The sequence below is a fragment of the Chelonia mydas genome, chromosome 13 (assembly GCF_015237465.2).
Source record: "Chelonia mydas isolate rCheMyd1 chromosome 13, rCheMyd1.pri.v2, whole genome shotgun sequence".
In the NCBI taxonomy this organism is placed as follows: domain Eukaryota; kingdom Metazoa; phylum Chordata; order Testudines; family Cheloniidae; genus Chelonia; species Chelonia mydas.
The window spans coordinates 36,474,067-36,496,881 of record NC_051253.2 but is presented as its reverse complement, the minus strand read 5'-3'; the positions used below and the strand labels follow the sequence as shown (position 1 = coordinate 36,496,881).

Below are 22,815 nucleotides of genomic sequence, written 5' to 3'. Positions count from 1 at the left end.
CTTTAGTTGTTACAGCCCCACAACCTGTAACCAGAGACCTACCCTGCCTGAGTGGAGTCAGTGCCTGCCCCAGACAACACGGGTCAGCAGGGAACTCAGTGCTGGAGACGTTGGTATCAGATCCGTACTGATTCCAGAGTATACAAGACAGGAAGTGAAACTTACAAGCAGTGTGGCGGAGGAGTTTGGGGAGGCCGCAGGTCCTAGAACCATCGGACTGAGGTGCTGCAAGTTGTGGCGAAGCAGTGTGGCCTAGTCGCGAGACCACAGGCCCGCACCTCAGGATACCTGGGTTCTGTTCCCAGCTCTGCTGCTGGGTGACCTTGGGCAAGTCATGGCCCCTCTCCATGCCTCAGTTTTCCCATCTGGGGCTAATGAGCCCAACCACCTTTGTAAAGTGCTTGGAGATCTGCTGATGGGAAGAGCTAGGGGCCCAGATCCACAAAGCTATTTAGGCTCCTGGTGATTTCAATGGGAGTTTTGCACCTAAACACTTCTGTGGATCTGGGCCTAGATGTTCACATTTAAGTCCAATTTTGTTAATTGCTCAACCCAGCTTCCCTGCATCCTGCCCACCGCCCCATTATCCTTACCCAACCCTGGTTCACTCACACAAGCAAAGTCCAATCTACGGGCCAGTAATGGAAAAGGCAGCACGAATTGTTCAAACAAGACTGTTTTTATTCAAAAATGGCTTTTTTCCCCTCAAACAACCATCCGTTTTCAATATTTTCCAAATATTTGGAAATACACAATTCTTCATTTTGTCCCAATCTATGCTTTCCAGGTTCCCAGGATTTTGATTTTACCAACCTCCAGTTAGTATCAGGTAATATATAATAAATAATTAAATATTTGTGGGGTGGGGAGAGGAAAAAAGAAAAGGAAATACTGAAAACAAATAAAAGTCAGGTCTGGCTCAAACTGTGCGAAACAAAACATTCAAAATTTCATATGTTTTCATGCAATTGTTTCAATGCTCTATTGTCATGGGCTGTTTAATTTGACTCGCCATGCTTCGTGGTGATAGGTTGCCCACCTAAGCCACATGGCCCCATTCCTGCTCTCTGGTTGGATGAAAGAAAGTTTTTAAGTCAGCCAATGACACGCTGCAGCTAGGAATTTTGATGGTGGAAAACTCCTGAAGAATGGATTAGGTATAAAAATGATCAGCATTTGTAGAGGGTCTATAAAATTCAATAGAAAAAAATTCTACCCTTGCTCCAGAATCCCGTCGGCTGAAGTAAAACCCTGTACACATTGGGGAATTCTAATGACTCAGGAAAAAGATTTTCACCAAATATTGTTCTGGGAGTAATGGGGCATTCGGATCGGACAGACACAACACAAATGGAGAGACACGGGGACAGAAGCAAGTCAGACGCAAAGTAAAAAGCCAGGCAGAAACAACCTGGAAGCAAAGAAATATGGCCCTGAGAGACAGCTAAGAGAAGAAGGTTTTTGGGCACAGAGATGGAGATGCAGGCTGGAGATGCAGGCTTGGGACAGTGAACAGAGCTGCTGTCTGCTGCTGTTTGATTCCAACTGTGTTCAGGGCAAGAGGACTTGGGATATTCCTTGTAAATAAATAGATCACAGCAAAGGAAATACCAGACTCCATCGTCAATTTCTGCTTCCAACTGGAACACCCGCAGGGTCCCAAACATTGACTAGCCACATGGGGTGAAAAAAACATAGAATGAAATTTCAAACATCGATGGGGTATTTCTAGCCACAAAAGGATTTCAGGACTGAGCCATTCGTAGCATTTCTCTAACACTAGGAAAAAATACTCTGATCTAAAGCACCGCGGGGTTCCACACAGGCACATTGCCCAGGATGGCAATATTTGCCCTTTAAAGGGGAGCGTCTCCTTTAACTCAGCTTCTGCAGAGTTTCGTTGATCCAGGGGATGAATTTGGAGATTCTTGTGTATATGCTGGGGGGGCGTCCGTCCGGATCTCCATTGGAAACAATGCCCTGGACCACCCCATTGCACACCAGGGGCCCACCGGAATCACCCTGCCAATAAGGAGCGTAACATCAGTGACTGACATTACCCAGTCCAGCCTGTCCTGCGGAGATCTCAGACTGCATGTGGGACAGGTGTTCTCTGCAGCTGAAGGCCCAGCCCTTTCCACCACACAGAACAGTCCTCTCAATGGGTGGGCAGAGAGAGAAATCTAGAGCTGGACAGAATGATGTAACCGTGGAAAAGGCAGTTCCTACAATACTGAAATTTTCCACAGCAAACAATCAATTTTCAATTTTTGCTTTAGGCAAATTGAAAGGAAATATTTCATTTCGGGTCAGTTCCAACTGAATCAGAATATTTCAGTTTTTTAAAATGAACTCAAACATTTAGTTTGGAATCAGTTCAACAAAATATTAAACTGCTTTTTCCTATCTGTGCATTGCCTTTCCAGAGTAGTAGTTCAGGTCTGCATTCTCTCCTAAGGGGTTGGCTCCCTTGAGGACTACATCTCCCCGCTCCCAACCTGGCTTTGCCTCTGATTGAACTGTTCAGGGCATCAAGGGAATCACCTGACTCAGTGCATTGTAGGAGTTGTAGTCCAGACAGGGCCTACATAAGGGAAAACAGAGGCCTGAACTACAGCTCCCAGAAGGCAATGTGCTGATAAGGAACTGGAGTTTAATGTTGAACTCATTTGAAATGAAGCATTTCAGGTCAGGTCAGCAAACCAAAATCCTAGAATTATAGAAATGTCAGCCTGGAAGTGACCTTGAGAGGTCATCTAGTCTACCCCTTTTCACTGAGGCTGGACCAAACAAACCTAGACCATCCCTGACAGGTGTCTTGCCAACCTGGGCTTAAAAACTTCCAATGCTGGGGATTCTGCAACCTCCCTAGTTAACCTGTTCCAGACCTTAATGACCCTGAGAGTTAGAAAGTTTTTCCTAATACAGTAACTCCTCGCTTAACGTTGTAGTTATGTTCCTGAAAAATGAGATTTTAAGTGAAACGATGTTAAGCAAATCCAATTTCCCCATAAGAATTAATGTAAATAGGGGGGGTTAGGATCCAGGGAAAATTTTTTTCACCAGACAAAAGACTATATTATATATATACACACATAGTATAAGTTTTAAACAAACAATTTAATACTGGTACACAGTGATGATGATTGTGAAGCTTGGTTGACGTGGTGAAGTCAGAGGGTGGGATATTTCCCAGGGGTTGCCTTGCTGCTAAATGATGAACCAGCACTCGGCTGAGCCCTCAAGGGTTAACACATTGTTGTTAATGTAGCTTCACACTCTACAAGGCAGCACGAATGGAGGGAGGGGAGACAGCATGGCAGACAGAGACAGAGACACACACCCTGTGTGTGTGAGAGAGAGATGTACATTGCCCCTTTAAGTACGCTGACCCTACTCTAAGCACATTGCCTTTTTAAGTAGATCAGCAAGCTGAGACAGCAGCTGCTGCCAGGAACTTCCCTCCGTCCTGAGCCCTGTCCTGTGTCCTGCTCTATGGAAGATGGGGTAAGTGGGGTGCAGGAGCAGGGGGGAGGGGGACACCCTGATATTACTCCCCTCTTCCCCCCCACCCCGCACAGCAAGCAGGAGGCTCAGGGGAGCAGCTACAAGGCAGAGGGCAGGAGCAGCACATGGCAGTGGGGGGAGGGACAGCTGAACTGCCGGCAATTGATAGCCTGCTGGGCTTCTGCCCCACAGGGAACTTAGGGGAGCGGGGACCTGATGGGGGGCTGCCGGCCCACCCTGGTTCCAAGCCCCCACCAGCTTGCTGCAACGGGCTGCTCTTCCTGCAAGCAGTGGACAAAGCAGGCGGCTGCCAAACGACGTTATAAGGGAGCATTGCACAGCTTTAAACGAGCATGTTCCCTAAATGATCAGCAATGAAACAACGTTAACCGGGACGACTTTAAGTGAGGAGTTACCGTACCCAACATTTATCTCCCTTGCTGCAGATTAAGCCCATTACTTCTTGTCCCACCTTCAGTGGACATGGAGAATGTTTCAGCCCTTAGCATATCATAGAACCATAGAATCATAGAATCTCAGGGTTGAAAGGCACCTCAGGAGGTCATCTAGTCCAACCCCCTGCTCAAAGCAGGACCAATCCCCAACTAAATCATATTTGAAGATGGTTATCACATCCCCCCTCCAGCCTCATCTTCCCTAGCCTAAACATGCCCAATTCTTTAGCCTTTCCTCCTAGGTCAGCTGTTCTAAACCTCTGATCATTTTGTTGTTGTTTCTCTCCTCTGGACGCTCTCCAGTTTGTTCACATGGAAGCAGGGGTGAAGTGGGCCGGTACAGGCCAGTACGGTGTACTGGTAAGAAGCCGGTACCGGCCTGTATGGAGCCAACGTTAAAGCGCTGCCCCAGGGCTGGCGATTTAAAAGGGCCCGGGGCTCCTGGCCATTGCCGCTGCTACCACAGCAGCAGCCTGAGCCCTGGGCCCTTTTAAATCACTGCCGGAGCCCCGGACGGCGCAGGCCAGGCAGTGCAGATGGGCTGGCTGGGGGAGGCTGACCCCCAGCCCCTCCCCTTCAGCCCGAGGCCCAGCCCCTTCCAGGGGCCCGGAGCTGGTCCCCTGTACTGGTAAGTGTTTCATATTACTTTCACCCCTGCACGGAAGGAAACATTTCAATCTGTTCACATCTCAGCATGTTTCATTTCCCTTTAAAATGTTGCAATGAAACATTTTGACTTTTCTGAGTCAAACCAGCTTTTGAAATTTCTGTTCTGCCAAAAATGTTGAAATCTCAACTTTTCCTCAAAAACAAAGATTGAAATGTTGCCATTTCCTGTGAGATGGGAACACTGATTCTCCCTCAGTACCAGTGACATCCTGGCCCTATGGATGTCAATAGCAAAGCTCCCATCCACATGTATGGGGCCAGGATTTCACCCAGGGTCCTGTCTGTTGGGTGGCCTCAGGGTTGAGTTCACCAGTAGAGCCTCCAGGGAAGGTGAAGAGTAGAGACATGAGAACATGTGGTGGTGGGGGGTAGGGGGTCCCCATGTTTTATTAACATTTTCCCTGGAACATTTTTTAAAAAATCAAAGCCCAAAAATGTCTAGTCATGAGGCATCATGGGAGTTGTATTTCAGGGGCCTCATGCCATTATGGAAACACAGGATTGGAAGGGGCGTACTGGGTCATGCAGTCCAGTTCCTGCTATCCCAGGCAGCCCTGTCATATCATCCCATTCATAAACTTATCAAGCTCTGTCTGCATCCTTGTTAGGTTGTTCCCCTTGCCCACAACTGCTGCTGTTGGAGGTTGTTCCAGAACCTCCCACCTCTGATGGTTAGAAACCTTCTTCTCATCTCCAGCCTCCATTGATCCCTACCCCATTTATCCCCATTTGATTTTTTCTGTAGCTTCCACAGCTCGTCTCCCTCCCTGCTGTCCACCCCCCTGCCCGCCCCGATGTATTTGTAGAGCAATCAGACCCTGCTCAGCCTGTGTTTTAGGCTAACCTAGCTCAGTATTTTACTCCCCTCTCATGAGACTGGCTCTCCATTCCCCCGACCGTCCCACCAGACCTTCTCGGCAACTGGTCCAGCTGGAATCCCTCTTTTTGGGACAGGGCTGCCCAGAACTCTGCACCGGATTCCAGCTGAGCTCTGCCCGGTGCCTTCTCTGCTGGCATTAAACCCTCCCTCTCTACTGGAGACACCTGAACTGCTCCATCCCAGGATCGCATGGGCCTTTCTCCTGGTGGCCCGTAGTCACCCTGCAATTGACAGACACACCCAGGTCTCCCTTCCGCTCTGTTGCTTCGAGCTCATGAGCCCTCAGCTCAGAGCAGCAATTTTCTTGTTTCTTGTCCCTATGTGCATGAGCCCATGTTAAATTTCAGCCCATTTCCACCAGCACCTTGCACAAGGGCACTAAAACCGGAGATACCTCTCTGGAGACGTCCTAGATACTGGTTTCCCTGGGTGGGCTGTATCTCCCATGACGCACTATGGACTCCCTTTGGGGAAGTGGAGCATGGGAGGGGCATGGCCATACTGGTTTCCACCAGCTCCTTCCCCTGGAGCAGCTTGCTGCACCCCCAGTGGCTCTGGGCGGGGGGATATTTACCTGGAAGGCTGATTTCTTGGCGTGGGGGCTGCCGGCACACAGCATGGTGGTGGGGTCGTAATGCCAGTACCGCTCTCCGCACAGGTCGTCCGACACCACCTCCTGCTCCGCCTCCTGCAGCCTGTCGGTGGTGGTGTTCACTCCGGTCCGACCCCACCCGGCCACGCTGCACTCGGAGCCTGGGCTGACGTGGTGATCGGCCTCCGGCAGGGGGATGGGCATCACCCACTCGGTCAGCTCCGCACTGCGCCACAGCTGCCATGGGGAGGAGAGAGAGAGAATGGACCCGGATCAGCGCCGGCACTGGGGCTGGGCGGGGGCAGCACCACCCGGCCAGAGCATGGATGTGAGTCCAGGGAGTGAGTGGGAGGTCACTGGGGGAGGGATGATGGGACGGGAGTGCTACCTTCAGCAGTGCGAGGTCACTGGGGGAAGGGCGATGGGATGGCGCAGTGCCTGCAGCAGTGCGAGGTCACTGGGGGAAGGGCAATGGGATGGCGCAGTGCCTGCAGCAGTGTGAGGTCACTGGGGGAAGGGCGATGGGATGGTGCAGTGCCTGCAGCAGTGTGAGGTCACTGGGGGAAGGGCGATGGGATGGCGCAGTGCCTGCAGCAGTGTGAGGTCACTGGGGGAAGGGCGATGGGATGGCGCAGTGGCTGCAGCAGTGCGAGGTCACTGGGGGAAGGGCGATGGGATGGCGCAGTGCCTGCAGCAGTGTGAGGTCACTGGGGGAAGGGCGATGGGATGGCGCAGTGCCTGCAGCAGTGCGAGGTCACTGGGGGCCGGCTGATGGGATGGCGCAGTGCCTGCAGCAGTGCGAGGTCACTGGGGGAAGGGCGATGGGATGGCGCAGTGCCTGCAGCAGTGCGAGGTCACTGGGGGAAGGGCGATGGGATGGCGCAGTGCCTGCAGCAGTGTGAGGTCACTGGGGGAAGGGCGATGGGATGGCGCAGTGCCTGCAGCAGTGCGAGGTCACCGGGGGCCGGCTGATGGGATGGGGGTGGTACCCTAGCAGAATGAGGTCACTGGTGGTGGTACCTTCAGCAGCATGATGTCATTGTCAAAGTTCTCATTGCTGAAGTCAGGGTGCTGGATCCAGCGACGGGCCCGGATCCGTTGCCAGCTCTGTCCTGGCTTCATGAAGTCTTGGACTCCCAGGTAGACAAAGATATTGCTGGAAACGAGAAGGAGAGAATATGGGGGCGTTAGTGCCCTTTGGACAGTGAGGTCGGGCCATCACAGCCCCTCGAATAGGGACACCAACCCTGCACCTGGCCTGTGCAAATTTCTATCTATAGTTGTGCAACTGAGTAACACAGAGACCCTCTTATGCACCTACATGTGGATGGACTTCCTCCTTCTCCCCTCTTGTTGGCTAAAGAGACCCCAAAAGACTGACCAATGGACTGTTCTCTTATTCAGAGTGACCCATTGTCCAGTTCTTGTGTCCATGATTCAAAAAGGATGTTGATAAATTGGGGAAGGGTCAGAGAAGAGCCACGAGAATGATCAAAAGATTGGAATACCTGCCTTATACTGAGAAACTCAAGATCAATTGGTTTCTAATTTAGAGGGACTATAAAGGATTCTGTTTGTTTTTCTTTCTCAATTATTGTTTCATGGTATGAATTATTAACAGGGACTGTAACTAACCATTGGGAGAATTTATCAAAGGTCATCGTGGATTCTGATTCACTGACAATTTTTAAACAAGATTGGATATTTTAAAGATCTGCTGTAGATCAAAAGGAATTATTTGGGAGACATTTTCTGGTCTGTGTTATACAGGAGGTTGCACAAGGTGATCACAATGATCTTGTAATCTCTGAATCATTGAACTGCATACGGCAGAAGAAGGAAAATACCCATCAGAAGGTATAAGGACCTTACCTGGGTGTAACTTTGAAATATTAAAAGAAATTTCTTAAAAGGGGGGAATCCCAGATGCCTTGGCTGGGCCGACACAGAAATAAGGTCGCTGGAGTGAATGAAACATACAAATAAGAAAAGGATCAAATAATATTTTATGCACCGTCGCCATCTACTGGGTATGGATGGAAGTAGGAAGAAGCCCAAATCTGCAAATGATCCTGGACAGAGAGGTCATTATGTGAGATGAAAGAGCTTGCTGAGTCCCTCAGAGAAGATGCTGAAGTCCAGAAGGGTTCCCGGACACTTGGCCCAGCACCTCTGGACAGCTCCTTCCCTCCTCCAGGGTTAGCAGGACAGGAGAAGTAGTGGTGAGACTTGATGGCAGAGATTGAATCTCTTCATCTTTCTTTAATCTCAGTATCTGGGTGTCCCCTGGTTGACTCTGCTCTCGGCCTAGTGAGTCCTCAAGGAACCATAACTTGGATTTTAACTAAGCCAGGCTCTCTGCCCGTTTCTCCTTCATAAGTCACATCAATGGCCTACGAGAACCTCCAACGATAACTTGAGGTGAGTGTATTGGATTCTTTAAACTAACACCCCCCAACAAAACTAGAACTAGCAGGGACCACATTCATAGAGCGCCATAAGGCAAAGGGCATCTTTAGTGCTCAGAGAATTAATGATGTGCAGAGCGAGAAATGTGCTAAGGACACGGAGCCATTGATGGCTGATGATTGTAAGTGAATGTAGTAGGAAATCCTAGGGATTGGATCAGTCTCTGGTGCAACAGCTGAGCCCCAGCGCTGATCTACATCAATTGCTTACAAGGTTGTGGGGTTTGGTAGGGCTCAGATCCCCAAAAGGCAATTATGGGATTTCTTGATTGGTTAAGAAAAACCAAGTGCCTGGGTTTGTGAGGTGATGGACAAGGGAAAAGACCAGAGAAGTGAGTGAAGTGACTGAGTGAAGTGACTCAATCAACTGAGTGAAGTGACTCAATCACAGGGATTTGAATACAAAGGTCAGCTGGGATATTCACCGTGCTAGTTTGGTGGGTTTGGGCTTTAAAATCTAACAGGCACCCATGGAAATTAATAATTTTCACATCCCATAAACGTCTAGTCTTTGGGGCAACATATTTCCAGCTCTGATCCTGCCCCAGGGTGGGGGACTGGCTGGCTCGGTGGATGGGGAATGGGACACAGGGCCTTTCCCCTCTAGGGGCACCAGCCCCAATCCAGCCCCAGGGCAGGTGACCAGCTGGCTCAGGGGTGGGGGATGGCATGTTTCTTACCCCAGGTTGCAGTTACAATGAGCCGCCGTCACCACCACGTCCTCCTGGATCAGGAACCCTCTGCAGCTTCCCATTGACCCGATTTGCACGTAGGCCATGTAGGGTCTGGAGCTGAGCGGGGCTTCCTGGCCCCCGATGACCCGATCTGGAGAAAGACAGGGAGGGGTTCAAAAGGGAGTCTGGAGAGTGGGACCAAGAGCCCAGTGCAACGCAGACCCTAATCCATCAGCCCCACCCCCTGCTGGCCTGGATCAGCCCCTTGCCCACCTCCAGCCCAGCCTCCCCCTGGATCATCCCCCCAGCCTGGTGTCTACCCATACATGTACCCAGTGTAATCCACATATTCCCACGTGGACCTGTCCATCCGTCCATCCATCCATCCATCCCTTATCCCATACCCAGCCATCCATTCATCTGTCTGTGGGGCTGCCCCAGGCCATCTCCCCACTCAGAGAAGTAGGCCAGGGATTCCCTAGCATTCTCCCGCCCCATTGCCCCCTCTCCTGACACCTGCCTGAGCCTGAGGGCTAATCCCAAACCCTGCCCCTGATGTGGGCTGCCCATGAGCCCTGATCTCCCTAATCTCACCACTAGAACTGGGCAAATTTTTCTAAGCAATTGGTAAATTTGCCAAAAAATGCAACTTTGGGGCATCAGAAGAACCTGCGAATTCAGGTGGAATTCTGAGGATTTATTTTGGCTACCAAAAAAGGAACTTTTTTTCTGGAAAAAGGAGGCAACTTTAGTTCTTGGCATTGGGAAACAAAACAGCTCACCTTTTTCTTTTGAAATGTTGATTTGTTTAGAAATGGAGTGAATTATTTTTGAAAACAGCGGGGAAAAAACCCCTCTAAAACAACCTGAAATCAAATGAAAAAACTCCCCCAAAATGTTGTTGGGATTGAAGTAAGCACATGAAAGCAAATGAAAAAGAAAAAACAATTGGTTCTGGATCAACTTTTTTAGTGAGAAAAACCAAATAAAATCATTTTTGGGTTGAACCCAATTTCCCCCAGATTTTATATTTCAGCCCCTGAACCAAAAACTCAGCGATTCGCTCAGCCCCACTCTGACCATTAGCCCCCCAGGGCTGGGAAATCAACCAGTCACTCAGCTCAACTCACCAGCATGAAGCCTCCAGGGCAGGAGAAAGGCCGCAGCCACTGGGAGAAAGGCCATGGGGAGCAGGAGCAGCAGCATCCTTGGTACAAATCCAGGGGCTGGGTCTGGTGGGTCTGTCTCAGCCCCAGGGTTTATATAGAGCGGGTGGTGGAGCGGGGACCCTGGGAAGAGGTGATCCGGGAAGTGCAGGGTCATGGACCCAGCTACCAAGAAATGCCCCATCAGCGATGTGTCAGGGGTGGAGATTCCCCAAGAGGAAACGCCCGCAATGGGGGGGGGGTTTCCTTCCTGCACTGGTGCCCTCCCTGCCATTGGCTCGGGCCATGGATAACGCGGCTTTCTTCCTGCCCCTGGCTGGGACAGAGCCAGCGCTGAGGCCTCCCAGCTGCAGATGGCAGAATCCCCCCTGGTCTGTTCTTCCCCTGGATACCTGTGTAAGGGGACTGTTGCCCCCTTACTAACATTCGGGGGGGGGTGTTTTAGTTGCTAGCTCTCAGTACTAAAAAGGGGGAAGGGTCGATGGGGAATCAGGACCCTGAGACTGACAGTCCCCAGGTATAATGGGGAGAGGCCAATGCTCCAGGTCAGCCTGAATGGCAGGGCGGGCAGGCTATTCAGGGAGTCAGGAGGTCAGGGAGGTCCGGTTCTCTGTGTGAGCTGGAATTGCCTGGGTCAGACAGAGTGGGGCCGAGCTAATGAGAAAGCAGGGGCCTGAGCTGAGCTGGGGAGCAGAGCTGGGCCAGATCCAGAGAGAGCAGACCCTGTCCTGGGAGCAGAGCTGCAGCCCCAAAGCCAGCACAGCCCAGAGAGAGCAGACTTGCCCTGGGAGCAGAGCTGCAGCAACCAGAGCCAGAGGGGCCAGAGAAGCAGCCCAGGGAGCTGGAGGCAGAGCAGCAGCAGCCGTGCAGAGACCGAGTGGTGCAGCCGGGGCTGGAGCAGTCTGGAGCTGGGTGCGGTGAGCAGCTGTGGGGACCGAGGGGGACCCTGGGCAGCAGGCCCAGCACAGGGAGACGCCTCAGCCAAGAGGCTCTGCAGGCCAGGCTTGGATTGTAACCGCGACAGGGCGGGGGCAACACTGGGAAGAAGAGTCCTGCCACTTAGAACCTGAGAGCGTGTGGCCACCACCAGAGCAAGTGTCCAACCCCACAGCATCCCTGCAGCACAACCAGGGCCTGAGAAGGGGCCTGGGACCTACAAGGAAAAGACTGTGAACTGCCCTGACGTTCCAGAGACACTGTTTGTGATGTTCCCTGCCACAGAGCGGGGTGATGTGTTTCCTTTCACCTTTCCCATTTTTCCTGATTCTTTTTAAAATTAATTGTTGATTAAATAACTTGCATTTGCTTTAACTTGTATGTAATGGTCAGTGGGTCAGAGAAGTGCCCAGTGCAGAGAGAGTACCCCGGAGTGGGGACACCCTAGCCCCTTTCCTAGGTGATCACAGCAGGGTTGGGGGTCGAGCCCCCCAGGAATCCTGGGCCCAGCCTTGTTGGGGTTATGAGGACTCTGCCAGACAGGAGAGTGGAAGGGGAGTCCTCAAGGGCAGGGAGGCCACTGGGTAAAGGAAGTGGGAGCGAGGACTCAGATCCTTTCGCTAGCCCACTTAACCGGGGTAGTGCAGAAGCCAGGAAAGTTCCCCACAATAGCGGGACTATTCCCCCGCTTACACCTGGATCCATAGATGTTCGTGCCCTCCTGAGTGACCCCAGCTGGAGAAGGTCACCGAGCTCCCCTGGACTGAGCCCGGTCACTGGTGTTTGACGAACGCCTCTTCCAGCAAGGCAGCAAAGCTGGGTCTGCTGCCACCTGGAGATGGAGGAACCCCCCTGCTCTGGGGAGCTGGTTACCCTGGTGAATCCCTCTCCCTGTCACATACTGGGGCCTCCTTTCCCATTGGATTTGATCAGGCTCCAACTTCCCCTGTTAGATCTTGCTCTGCCTTTCCCTTCTGGATTGAAGAGCCCCCCAGCACCCGACTTTGTCTCCCCGCGAAGGTCCTTGTGCCCTGAGCGCTGGCACCTCGCCACTGACTTGTGGAGAGGCCAAACAGAGCGAGTGCTTTCAGTCTCTTCCTGCCAGGTGTTTTCTCCAGCCCTCCAATCATTTGCCTGGCGCCATCCTGCCCCATCTCCAGTTTGGTGCCAGCCCTTTTAAAGTGCGCAGCCCTGAACTGGGCGCAGGATCCCTGGATCCCCCCGGGAAACACCCTCCCTGTTCCTGCTCCCCATGGCCCTGTTGGGGTCTCAGCAGCAGTGCAAGTCCAGAATCTATCTATCTATCTATCTATCTATCTATCTATCTATCTATCTATCTAAAGAGATCTCTGAGCCGTTAGTGATTATCTTAGAGAACTTGGACAAAGGGAGAGATCTCAGAGGACTGGAAAAGAGCAAAGATAGTACCTGTCTATAAAAAAGGGGAATAAGGGTAACCCAGGGAATTATAGACCAGTCATCTATATTTTGGTATCTGGAAAGAGAATGGAGCAAATAATCCAACACTCAGATCTCCATCCTTAGAGGCTTTTAAGGTCCAGCTTGACCAAGCCCTGGCTGGTATGATTTATTGGGTTTGGTCCTGCTTTGAGCAGGGGGTTGGACTAGCTGACCTCCTGAGGTCTCTTCCAACCCTAATCTTCTATGGATCTATGATTCTATAATTTTAAGCATCTAAAAGAAAAGAAGGTAATAAGTAAGAGTTAACATGGGTTTGTCAAGAACAAATCATGTCTAACCAACCTAGTATCTTTTGACAGGGTAACAAGCCTAGTTGATAGGTGGGGAGCAGTACATGTGGTTTATCTCAAGTTTAGTAAAGCTTTTGTTATGTCTCACATGACCTTCTCATAAACAAACTAGGGAAATATAGCCTAGAAGAACCTACTATAAGGTGGACGCATAACTGGTTGGAAAACTGTTCCCAGAGAGTTGTTATCAGTGGTTCACAGCCAAGCAGGAGCAGCATATCGAGTGGAGTCCTGCAGGGATCTATCCTGGGTCAGGTTCTATTTAATAACTGCATAAATTATTTAGATAACGGCATAGAGAGTACACTTATAAAGTATGCAGATGATACCAATCTGGGAGGGGTTGTGCGTGGTTTGGAGGACAGGATTAGAATTCAAAATGATCTTGACAAACTGCAGAGATGGTGTGAAATAAATAGGACACAATTCAATAACGACAAATGCAAATCACTGTACTTAGGAAGGAACAATCTGTTTCACACATATGAAATGGGAAATGACTGCCTGGGAAGGAGCAGATCAAAAATTGAATATGAGCCAACAGTGTAATCCTGTTGCAAAACAAGTGAATGTCATTCTGAGATCTATTAGTAGGAGTCTTATAAGCAAGACACAAGAAGCAATTCTTCTGCTCTACTCAGCACTGATTAGTCCTCAACTGGAATATTGCATCCAGCTGAGGGTCCCGCATTTCAGGAAAGATGTGGAGAAATTGGAGAAATTCCAGAGGAGAGCAACAAAAATGATTACAGCACTAGAAAACATGATCTCTGAGGAAAGATTGAAAAGATTGGGTTTGTTTAGTCTGGAGAAGAGAAGGCTGAGGAGGACATGATAACAGTCTTCAAATACCTAAAAGATTGTTATGAATAGGAGGGTGATAAATTGTTCTCCTTAATCACTGAGGACAGGACAGGAAGCAATGGGCTTAAACTGCAACAAGGGAGATTTAGGTTGGACATTAGAAAAAACTTCCTGACTGTCAGGGTGGTTAAGCACTAGAACAGATTGCCCAGGGAGGTTGTGGAATTGCCTTCTTTGGAGATTTCTAAGAGCAGGTTAGACAAACATCTGTTAGGGATGGTCTAGATAATACTTAGACCTACCTCAGTGCAGGGGATTGGATGAGATGATATATCGCGGTCCCTTCTAGTTCTTTCTTTCTTTCTTTCTTTCTTTCTTTCTTTCTTTCTTTCTTTCTTTCTTTCTTTCTTTCTTTCTTTCTTTCTTTCTTTCTTTCTTCCTTTCTTTCGATTTTTGAGTTGTTCAGAGCTTATTTGTTTAGTTACATTTGTTTGTTGATGTTGATTTAATTCTGGGTAATTGTTTGCGGTTAGGTTGGGCTTACTAAGGCAGGAGGGTTCGTCAATGTTGCAAGTGTCACCCTTATGGTGGAAAAGACCATCCCTCCATCCATCCATCCATCTCTCTACCCGTCCATCTGTCCATCCGACCATCCATCCATTCATCCTTCCGTTCCTCCATCTGTCTATCCATGTATCCATCCCTGCCTATCCATCCATCCCTTTATCCATTCCTGCACTATCCATCCATCCATCCATCCATCCCCATACACATCCATCCGTCCATCCATCCCCACACCTAAATTCATAGATTCCAAGGCCTGCAGGGACCATGGTGATCATCTGGTCTGAACTCCTGTGTAACTCTGCCCAGAGAACTGCCCCACAATTATACCTAGAGTGAATTGTTTAGAAAAAAAACATCCAGTCTTCATTTTAAAATGGTCAGTTATTAAGAATTGACCATGACTCTTTATTAAATCTTTGTTCCCTGTGTAGGTACTTATAGACTGTGATCATGTCACCCAATAGCTTTCTCTTTGTTAAACTAAACAGATTGAGCTCTTTGAGTCTATCACTGTCAGGCATGTTTTCTAATCCTTTGATCATTCTCATCGCTCTTCTCTGACCCCTCCCCAATATATCAAAATACTTCTTTAATTGTGGGCCCCAGATTTGGACACAGGATTCCAGCAGCACTTGCACCAGTGTCAAATCCAGGGTAAAATAACCTCTATACTCCTACTCGACATTCCACTGTTTATGAACCCCAGGATTGCATTAGCGATTTTGGCCACAGCGTCACACTGGGAGCTCATGTTCAGCTGCTTATCCACCATGACCCCCAAATATTTTGCAGAGTCTCTGCTTCCCAGGATAGCGTCCCCCATCCTGTAAATATGGCCGACATTTTTTTTCTTGGCTGTATACACTGACATTTAGCCATGTCAAAATGCATAATGTTTGCTTGCACCCCAGTTTACCAAACAATCTAGATCACTCTGTATCGGTGCCCTGTCATCTTCATTATTGAACACTCCCCCAATTTTTGAGTCATCTACAAACGTTATTAGTGATGATTTCATGTTTTCTTCCAGGGCATTGATAAAAATGGTAAATGGCATAGGACAAGAACCGATACCTGACCCCACAAGAAACACACCCATTTGATGATGATTCCCCATTTACAATTACATTTTGAGATCTCTAATTTAGCCATCTTTTAATCCATTTCTTGTATGCCATGGTAATCTTATATCATTCTCATTTTTAATCAGCATGTGCAGTACCAAGTCAAATGCCTTCCAGAATTATAAGTATACAACATTATCACCAAAGTTGTAATCTGATCAAAAGGAGACAAGGTCTGTGAGGGGATATCTTTTATTGGACCAACTTTTATTGGTGAGAAAGACACACTTTTGAGCCTACACAAAGCTCTTCTTCAGGTCTGGGAAAGGATATTGGGGTGTCTCAGCTAAGTACAAGTGGAACAGGTTGTTTAGCATAAGTACTTAGTACATATTTCTCTCCAAACTCATCAGAAGCAAGCTCCATGAAGATCAGGACCAGGACCCACCAACTCAAAGTAGCATCAGACCCTGCCAGAACAAAAGATGCAAAACATGCAGAAATATCTCCACTGCTACAATGATCAACACCCCATCCCACAATGCACCTTTCAAGATCAGTGGGTCCTACACATGCCCATCACAACATGTGGTTTTCCTCATCCAGTTCACTAAATGCCCCAATAAGAACAAGGTGGGTGAAATGAGACAACCACCTTCAAATGAACTCTCACAGAAAAATGATGGAAGAAAAAAACATGTTACCATCCAGGGACAAACACTTTTCACAAAATGTCTGACCTCTCAGTCCTCATCCTCAAAGGAAATCTGCACAACACTTGCAAAAGATGAGCCTGGGAGCTTAAATTCATAACTTTACTAGACACTTAAAAAAATAAAAAAAAATAAAGTGAATAGAGACACCTGATTCTTGGCTTATTACAAGAATCTGTAACCCACTAAACCCCTTTCCCCACACCTTTTCCACCCTCTTTCTCCCCCTATGACTGGAGAGATGTTAACAGGCTACTTCACCTTTTATGATCCCTTGAAATATGTGTTAACTTCTTATGCTAAACAATCTGTTTCCACCTTGCATTGAGCTGTGACACACAGAGGACCTTTTCCAGACCTGAAGATGAGTTCTGTGTAAGCTCCAAAGCTTGTCTCTCTCACTCAGATAAATTAATGCAATAGGATATCACCTTACCCACCTTGTCTTTGACATATCCTTGGATCCACATGGCTACAACAAAGCTGCGTAAATCCAAAAAAGATATCAAGTTCAACAGTCGCTGAGCTGTACACCCATTGGGACAGTAGTGGGCACTGTTGCCACAACAGGTGAATTCCTGCTGGGTCGGTATCTCTTGGAGATAGGGAACAGGGTGGCAACAAATCCTCTGTCCAGCATTCAGGGGCCATGAGGTGCAGATGTGGGGCGAACGCCAGGCAGAGCAGTTACAGTCAGACGCAGACAGGAATTCAGACACACACACACACACACAGAGGCTGTTGCATCAAGCATTGCACCACAAGTGGCATGTGCTGGGTGGAAAGAAGAGGTTAACGAGGGCTTACTCAGGTGTGTCAAGGAACCAGTGTGAACAGAGTCAAGGGTTCATGCACAGGGCAGAATGATGGTCCACACCAGGAGAAGTAGGAACTGAAAAGTTCAGATACAGGACCTGTCCCCTGTAGAGGGTAGCAGCTCTATTCGGACCTCAGGAAGTGGGGATTTGATGGCTAATGGGGGCGAGGGAAATGGGACATAGGGACTTTTCCCTCTAGGGGGTGCTGGCTCCAATACCAGCCTTTCCATAGTTGTTGTTGTTGTTGTTGTTTTTTTTTTGCACCATCCAAAAGGGTTTAATAGAGAGAATCTGATCCCTGCTCTAGAATCCCACAGGAGAGTCCAAAAACTCTGAGAGACACAAAGGGTTTTATCTCAACATCTACGGACTGCTTCCCCCACCCCCAATCCATTCTGATACCAATCAATTCATAGCATTTTTCTAAGAGTAATGAAGATAATCTGCATTTCACACTCAAAGCCTAGTTAGCCCATGGCTGGTCTAGCCAGGCAAAGAGCCAGGACAATGGATGTCTATTTCAGTGCTGTTTCTGCAGAATGTTCTGGATCCAGGGGATGAAGGTGGAGAGTCTTGTGAACACGCTTGGGTGGTAGAAATTCTCATCAACATACAAAGCGATGCCCTGGGCCACTCCCTCACATACCAAATGGCCACTAGAATCACCTGGGATTAAGAAAAACCCTAATTATGTTTGCATTTCTCTAGCATGTCTTTTTATCTACAGATGTGATTGCATGAGAGTAGAGACAGTTGAAATATTTGGAAAGAAATACGTTTTCTGTAAATAATGGACTTTTTTCAACTTTGGCAACTTCACTAAAATGTTTTCTGTTTGGAAGTGTTTCCTTTTTTTGTTTGGGAAGCACTTGGTAGGGTTAGGCAGAGTTTGGTAGAGTTGTGTTTCAGTTGGATAGCATTTCAATTGAGTGGATGTTGGTAGGGATGAGTTTGGGTAGAGTTTACTAGGACAGGGGGTATGTTGGGTAGAGCTGGATAGGACAGGAGTTAATTTAGTAGAGATTTGGTAGAGTTGGTAAAGTTTAGGGAGAGTTGGGGTTGGGGAGAGTTTTACAGGACAGGGGTTAAGTTTGATAGAGTTGCATAGGGTTGTTGGGGGTGAGTTTAGTGTAGAGTTGGTAGGTTTGTGTAGGGTGGGGTTTGCATTTGGGGTAGGGTTGTGTTGGGAGGGTTGAGTTTGGGGTAGAGTTGGGTTGTGTTGTGTTGGCCAGGGTTTTGAGATGAAGGAACGTCAATAGCCATGTATAATAATGGATCTTGGCCAAGCTAGTGGGAGCTGTGATGTGCTGGTCTCATGACTGCCTCACTCTTTGGGCCAATCTGCTGTCTCCATCAACACCCCGTCTCCTGAGCTGGGCTAAATTGGTAGAGGATCACTGTGCAATTAGATATTTAGCCCTGGAAACCACCTCCCACTTCCCTCCCAGCAGCTGCCTCCTGGAACCAAGGAGCCTCTAGGTCAGCAGGATACTTACCCGATAAGGTAATTTCCCCAGGCTGGGCTTCACCACACACAACATTGCTGAGGGATTGTACCTATGGTTCCACTGACACATGTCGTCCTTCATGACCTCCAGGTCCACCTCACGGAGAGTATCAGTTCTTTAGTTCCAGCCAGTCCGACCCCACCCAGCCACGCTTCACATGGATCCTGGTCTCACCCTGGAGTTGGTCTTTGGCAGAGCGATGAGCCGCACCCAGCTGCCATGGATGTGAGGGAAAACAGGGAACCAGATCAGCGCTGGGCTCGGAGATGGGAAGGGCCAACACGTCCTAACCGAGGAAAATGGAGATGTGTCCAGTACTTGAGTGTGAGGTCGCTGGGGGTGGGGTGATGGAATGGGGATGGTACTTGCAGCAGTGGAAGGTCACTCAGGGCGGGGTGATGTGAGAGAGGGGTGGTGCCTGCACCAGTGTGAGGGCACTGGAGGTGAGATAATGGGATGGGTTGGTATCTGCACCTGTGTGAGGGCACTGGCCGTGGGGTGGTGGAATGGGGGTGCTACCTGCAGCAGCATGATGTCATTGTTAATGTTCTCACTGTTGTATTGCGGGTGGGGAATCTGGCGACGCATGGGATCTCTTGTTGGCTCTGTTCCTGTTTGCTAATGTTATGGGCTCCCAGCTTGACAGTGATCTCACTGTAAAAGCCAAGAGCAATACCTGGGGCATTAGGGGCAGGAGCATACGTGTGGTGGGGGATGGGCACATGTGGGTCTGACTCATGTACAGTGACATGGAGGGGACAGGGCAGTCTGGGGCTCTCAGGCAGAGATCTCGGATTCAGCTTCTGACCTGCACTGTATATAGCAGTGTACACCTTGCCAACTCTGATCTGGCACCAGAGCTGGGAACTGGCTGGCTGAGGAGGGCAGGAAAAGGCATGAGCTGCCTTTCCCCTCTAGGCAGCGCTGGCTGCAGCAGAAAACACCTGCCCAGTGGCTTTAGGGTCCCAGCCTGTGTCTGCACCAGCCCCTTGTGCTGTTCCCCTGAGCTGCTTCACTCCCCATTGTCCTCCCAGCCCCTGGGTCTGAGCTCTCCTGCACCCCAGTAATCTCTCCCCAGTTAGATCCAGACAGGAGTCTATTCCTAGCTCCCCCAAGCCCAGATCCTTGCAGAGCTGTCCTGAGATTCTGAGCCCCTCCCTGCCCTGATCTGGCCAATGGGCCAGACCCCCAGTTGCTGTCAATGGCCTAACTCCATTGATTTTCCCAGCGCTGGATCTGGACCATGGTTTGCAGAGACCCCTAGGCTCTGCTCTCCCAGCCTGTGGTACTAGTTGCTCTTTCCCTGTAACCTACGATGGCGCTAGATCTCCCACCTCCCCCATCACTCGCTAACGCCCGACCTGCCCCGACAGAAGAGCCAGTCTGAGAAGAGAAGTGTGAAAAAGCTGGGCTGGATTAGCCTAAAATGCAGGCTGAGATGGGGTCTGATTCATCTCGATATGAGTGGTGAGGAGGGTGGAGAGTTTTTGGAACATCAGTCAACCTTGTATGGGGAGAGGGGGCTGTAGAGTTTGGATGGCCTCCTCCTCAGGAGACAGGGGACAGGGGGATGGGATGGGAGTGGAACCTGCAGCAGTGTGAGGTCACCGGGGGCAGGGGGATGGGATGGGGCGGTACCTGCAGCAGTGTGAGGTCACCGGGGGCGGGGGGATGGGATGGGGCGGTACCTGCAGCAGTGTGAGGTCACCAGGCGCGGGGGGATGGGATGGGGCGGTACCTGCAGCAGTGTGAGGTCACCAGGTGCGGGGGGATGGGATGGGGCGGTACCTGCAGCAGTGTGAGGTCACCGGGGCGGGGGGATGGGATGGGGCGGTGCCTGCAGCAGTGTGAGGTCACCAGGCGCGGGGGGATGGGATGGGGCGGTACCTGCAGCAGTGTGAGGTCACCAGGCGCGGGGGGATGGGATGGGGCGGTACCTGCAGCAGTGTGAGGTCACCGGGGGCGGGGGGATGGGATGGGGCGGTGCCTGCAGCAGTGTGAGGTCACCAGGCGCGGGGGGATGGGATGGGGCGGTACCTGCAGCAGTGTGAGGTCACCGGGGCAGGGGGATGGGATGGGGCGGTGCCTGCAGCAGTGTGAGGTCACCGGGGCGGGGGGATGGGATGGGGCGGTGCCTGCAGCAGTGTGAGGTCACCGGGGCGGGGGGATGGGATGGGGCGGTACCTGCAGCAGTGTGAGGTCACCAGGCGCGGGGGGATGGGATGGGGCGGTACCTGCAGCAGTGTGAGGTCACCAGGCGCGGGGGGATGGGATGGGGCGGTGCCTGCAGCAGTGTGAGGTCACCGGGGCGGGGGGATGGGATGGGGCGGTGCCTGCAGCAGTGTGAGGTCACCGGGGCGGGGGGATGGGATGGGGCGGTGCCTGCAGCAGTGTGAGGTCACCGGGGCGGGGGGATGGGATGGGGCGGTACCTGCAGCAGTGTGAGGTCACCGGGGCGGGGGGATGGGATGGGGCGGTACCTGCAGCAGTGTGAGGTCACCGGGGCGGGGGGATGGAATGGGTACAATACGGTGCCAGTAGGTGGGACACAATACTACACCCACAAGGAGTGTGGGTTACACCGGCAGCAACGTGATGTCATTATTACGGGTCTCTCTGTTGTATTGCGGATGGGGGATCTGGCGGCGCACAGAGAATTTCTGTTGGCTCGGTTCCCCTTGTTTAATGTTATGGGCTCCCAGGCACACAGTGATCTTGCTGTAAAAGCCAAGAGCAATCCATGGGCATTTGGGGCAGGCGTGTACTGAAGCCGGGGGTGGGCACATATTGGTCTGACATAAGTACTGATCTTGTGGGGACAGGGCAGCATGGGACACTCAGGCAGTGATCTCAGACGCCTTCATTCCCCTTGTTCCCTGGGTCTCAGCTCCCCTCCAGACAGGGGACCCCTCCCGGCTAGATCCAGACAGGGGTCTATGCCCAGTTGCTCCCACCCCAGAGCCCTGCAGAGCTGTCCTTGGGTTGTGAGACCCTCCCTGCCCCGATCGGGACAGTGGGCCAGCGCCCAGCTGGTGTCAACAGGACATAGCTCCATTGGTGTCAATGGGGCCAGACCCCAGCTGGTGCCAATGGCTGTAGCTCCATTGACTTACCCAGTGTCGGAGCAGGACCATGGTTTGCAGAGGCCCCTAGAGACAGGCTGACGCCCCCTGAGCAGCTCAGACCCCTGGGCTCTGCTCTCCCAGCCTGTCGCACTAACTGCTCCTTCCCTGCAACCTACGACGGTGCCAGAGCTCCCGGCTCCCCCATCACCCGCTAACCCCGACCTGCCCCGACATCCCCAGCACAGAGGCGCTTACTCTCCCTGGCAGTGAACGGCCGTCAGCACAAAGTTCTCTGACACCAGGAACCCTCCACAGTGAGACCTCTTGTCTCCGCGACGTATATCCAGACAGGCCATGTATGGCCTGGAGTGGGGCTGGGCTTCCCAGCCTCCGATGATCTCACCTGAGGGGGTGGGGGAACAGATTCATATAAAGAGCCCCATTGTTCCCCTGGCCCAGGCTGGGATCAATCTCCCCATCCCAGGTGCGTGGATGTATTTAACAAATGGCTGTTATTTGCATGAGGGTTGCACCTAGGCTGAGATCCAGGATGCCATTGTCCCAGGTGCTGCGCAGAAGCTAACCGAGATCAGGGACCCCATTGTTTCAGACCTTTCACTGATCGACAAACACAGCCCCAGAGAGCATCCAGTTCAAACAGACACAGGCAGAATCATTCTTCACATTATACTGATGGGGAAACTGAGGCCCAGGGAGCTCGTTCCTGGACCTGCCTAAGGGATTTGGGTGCCCATCAGCAATCCATGCAAATTCCTGTCCACAGAAATGCTGGGCAGAGTTGGGAACTGGTCCCAGATTTCTTGGGTCCCAGCCCTGTGCCTTAGCCCCATGGCTGGCCTCCTGGTGTGGGGCACAGAATGGCAGTGGTGTCGCAAAGGAGCCTGTGAGCACTAGGTCACCCAACCCCTTGGGCTGCTCTGAGAGCCCCAGCTGCACTCAAGAGAGGCTGCAGGGTTTGCTACAGCCCCTCGGCCCCAGCAGGATCGGGGGGAGACCCTCACAGCTGCCCACAGCTCCCCCTGCTGGGTGAGGGCCCCACTCCCCATGGGCCCTGATCCCACCCCAACTTACCAGCCTCAGCCCCAGGGGGCAGGAGAAAGGCCATGGGGAGCAGGACCAGGATCAAGAGCTGCATC

General features: G+C 51.0%; 1 protein-coding gene across 1 annotated transcript; it reads right to left on the bottom strand.

Annotated features, from left to right (window-relative positions):
• Positions 1-660: 660 nt before the first annotated feature.
• Positions 661-22,814, bottom strand: LOC102931347 (duodenase-1). Its single transcript, XM_037915259.2, is given in 5 exon segments — positions 661-2,022; positions 19,113-19,180; positions 19,183-19,247; positions 21,914-22,061; positions 22,751-22,814. Coding segments are annotated over 5 exon segments (492 nt in total). The 3' UTR covers positions 661-1,875.
• Between the last annotated feature and the right edge of the window lies 1 nt (position 22,815).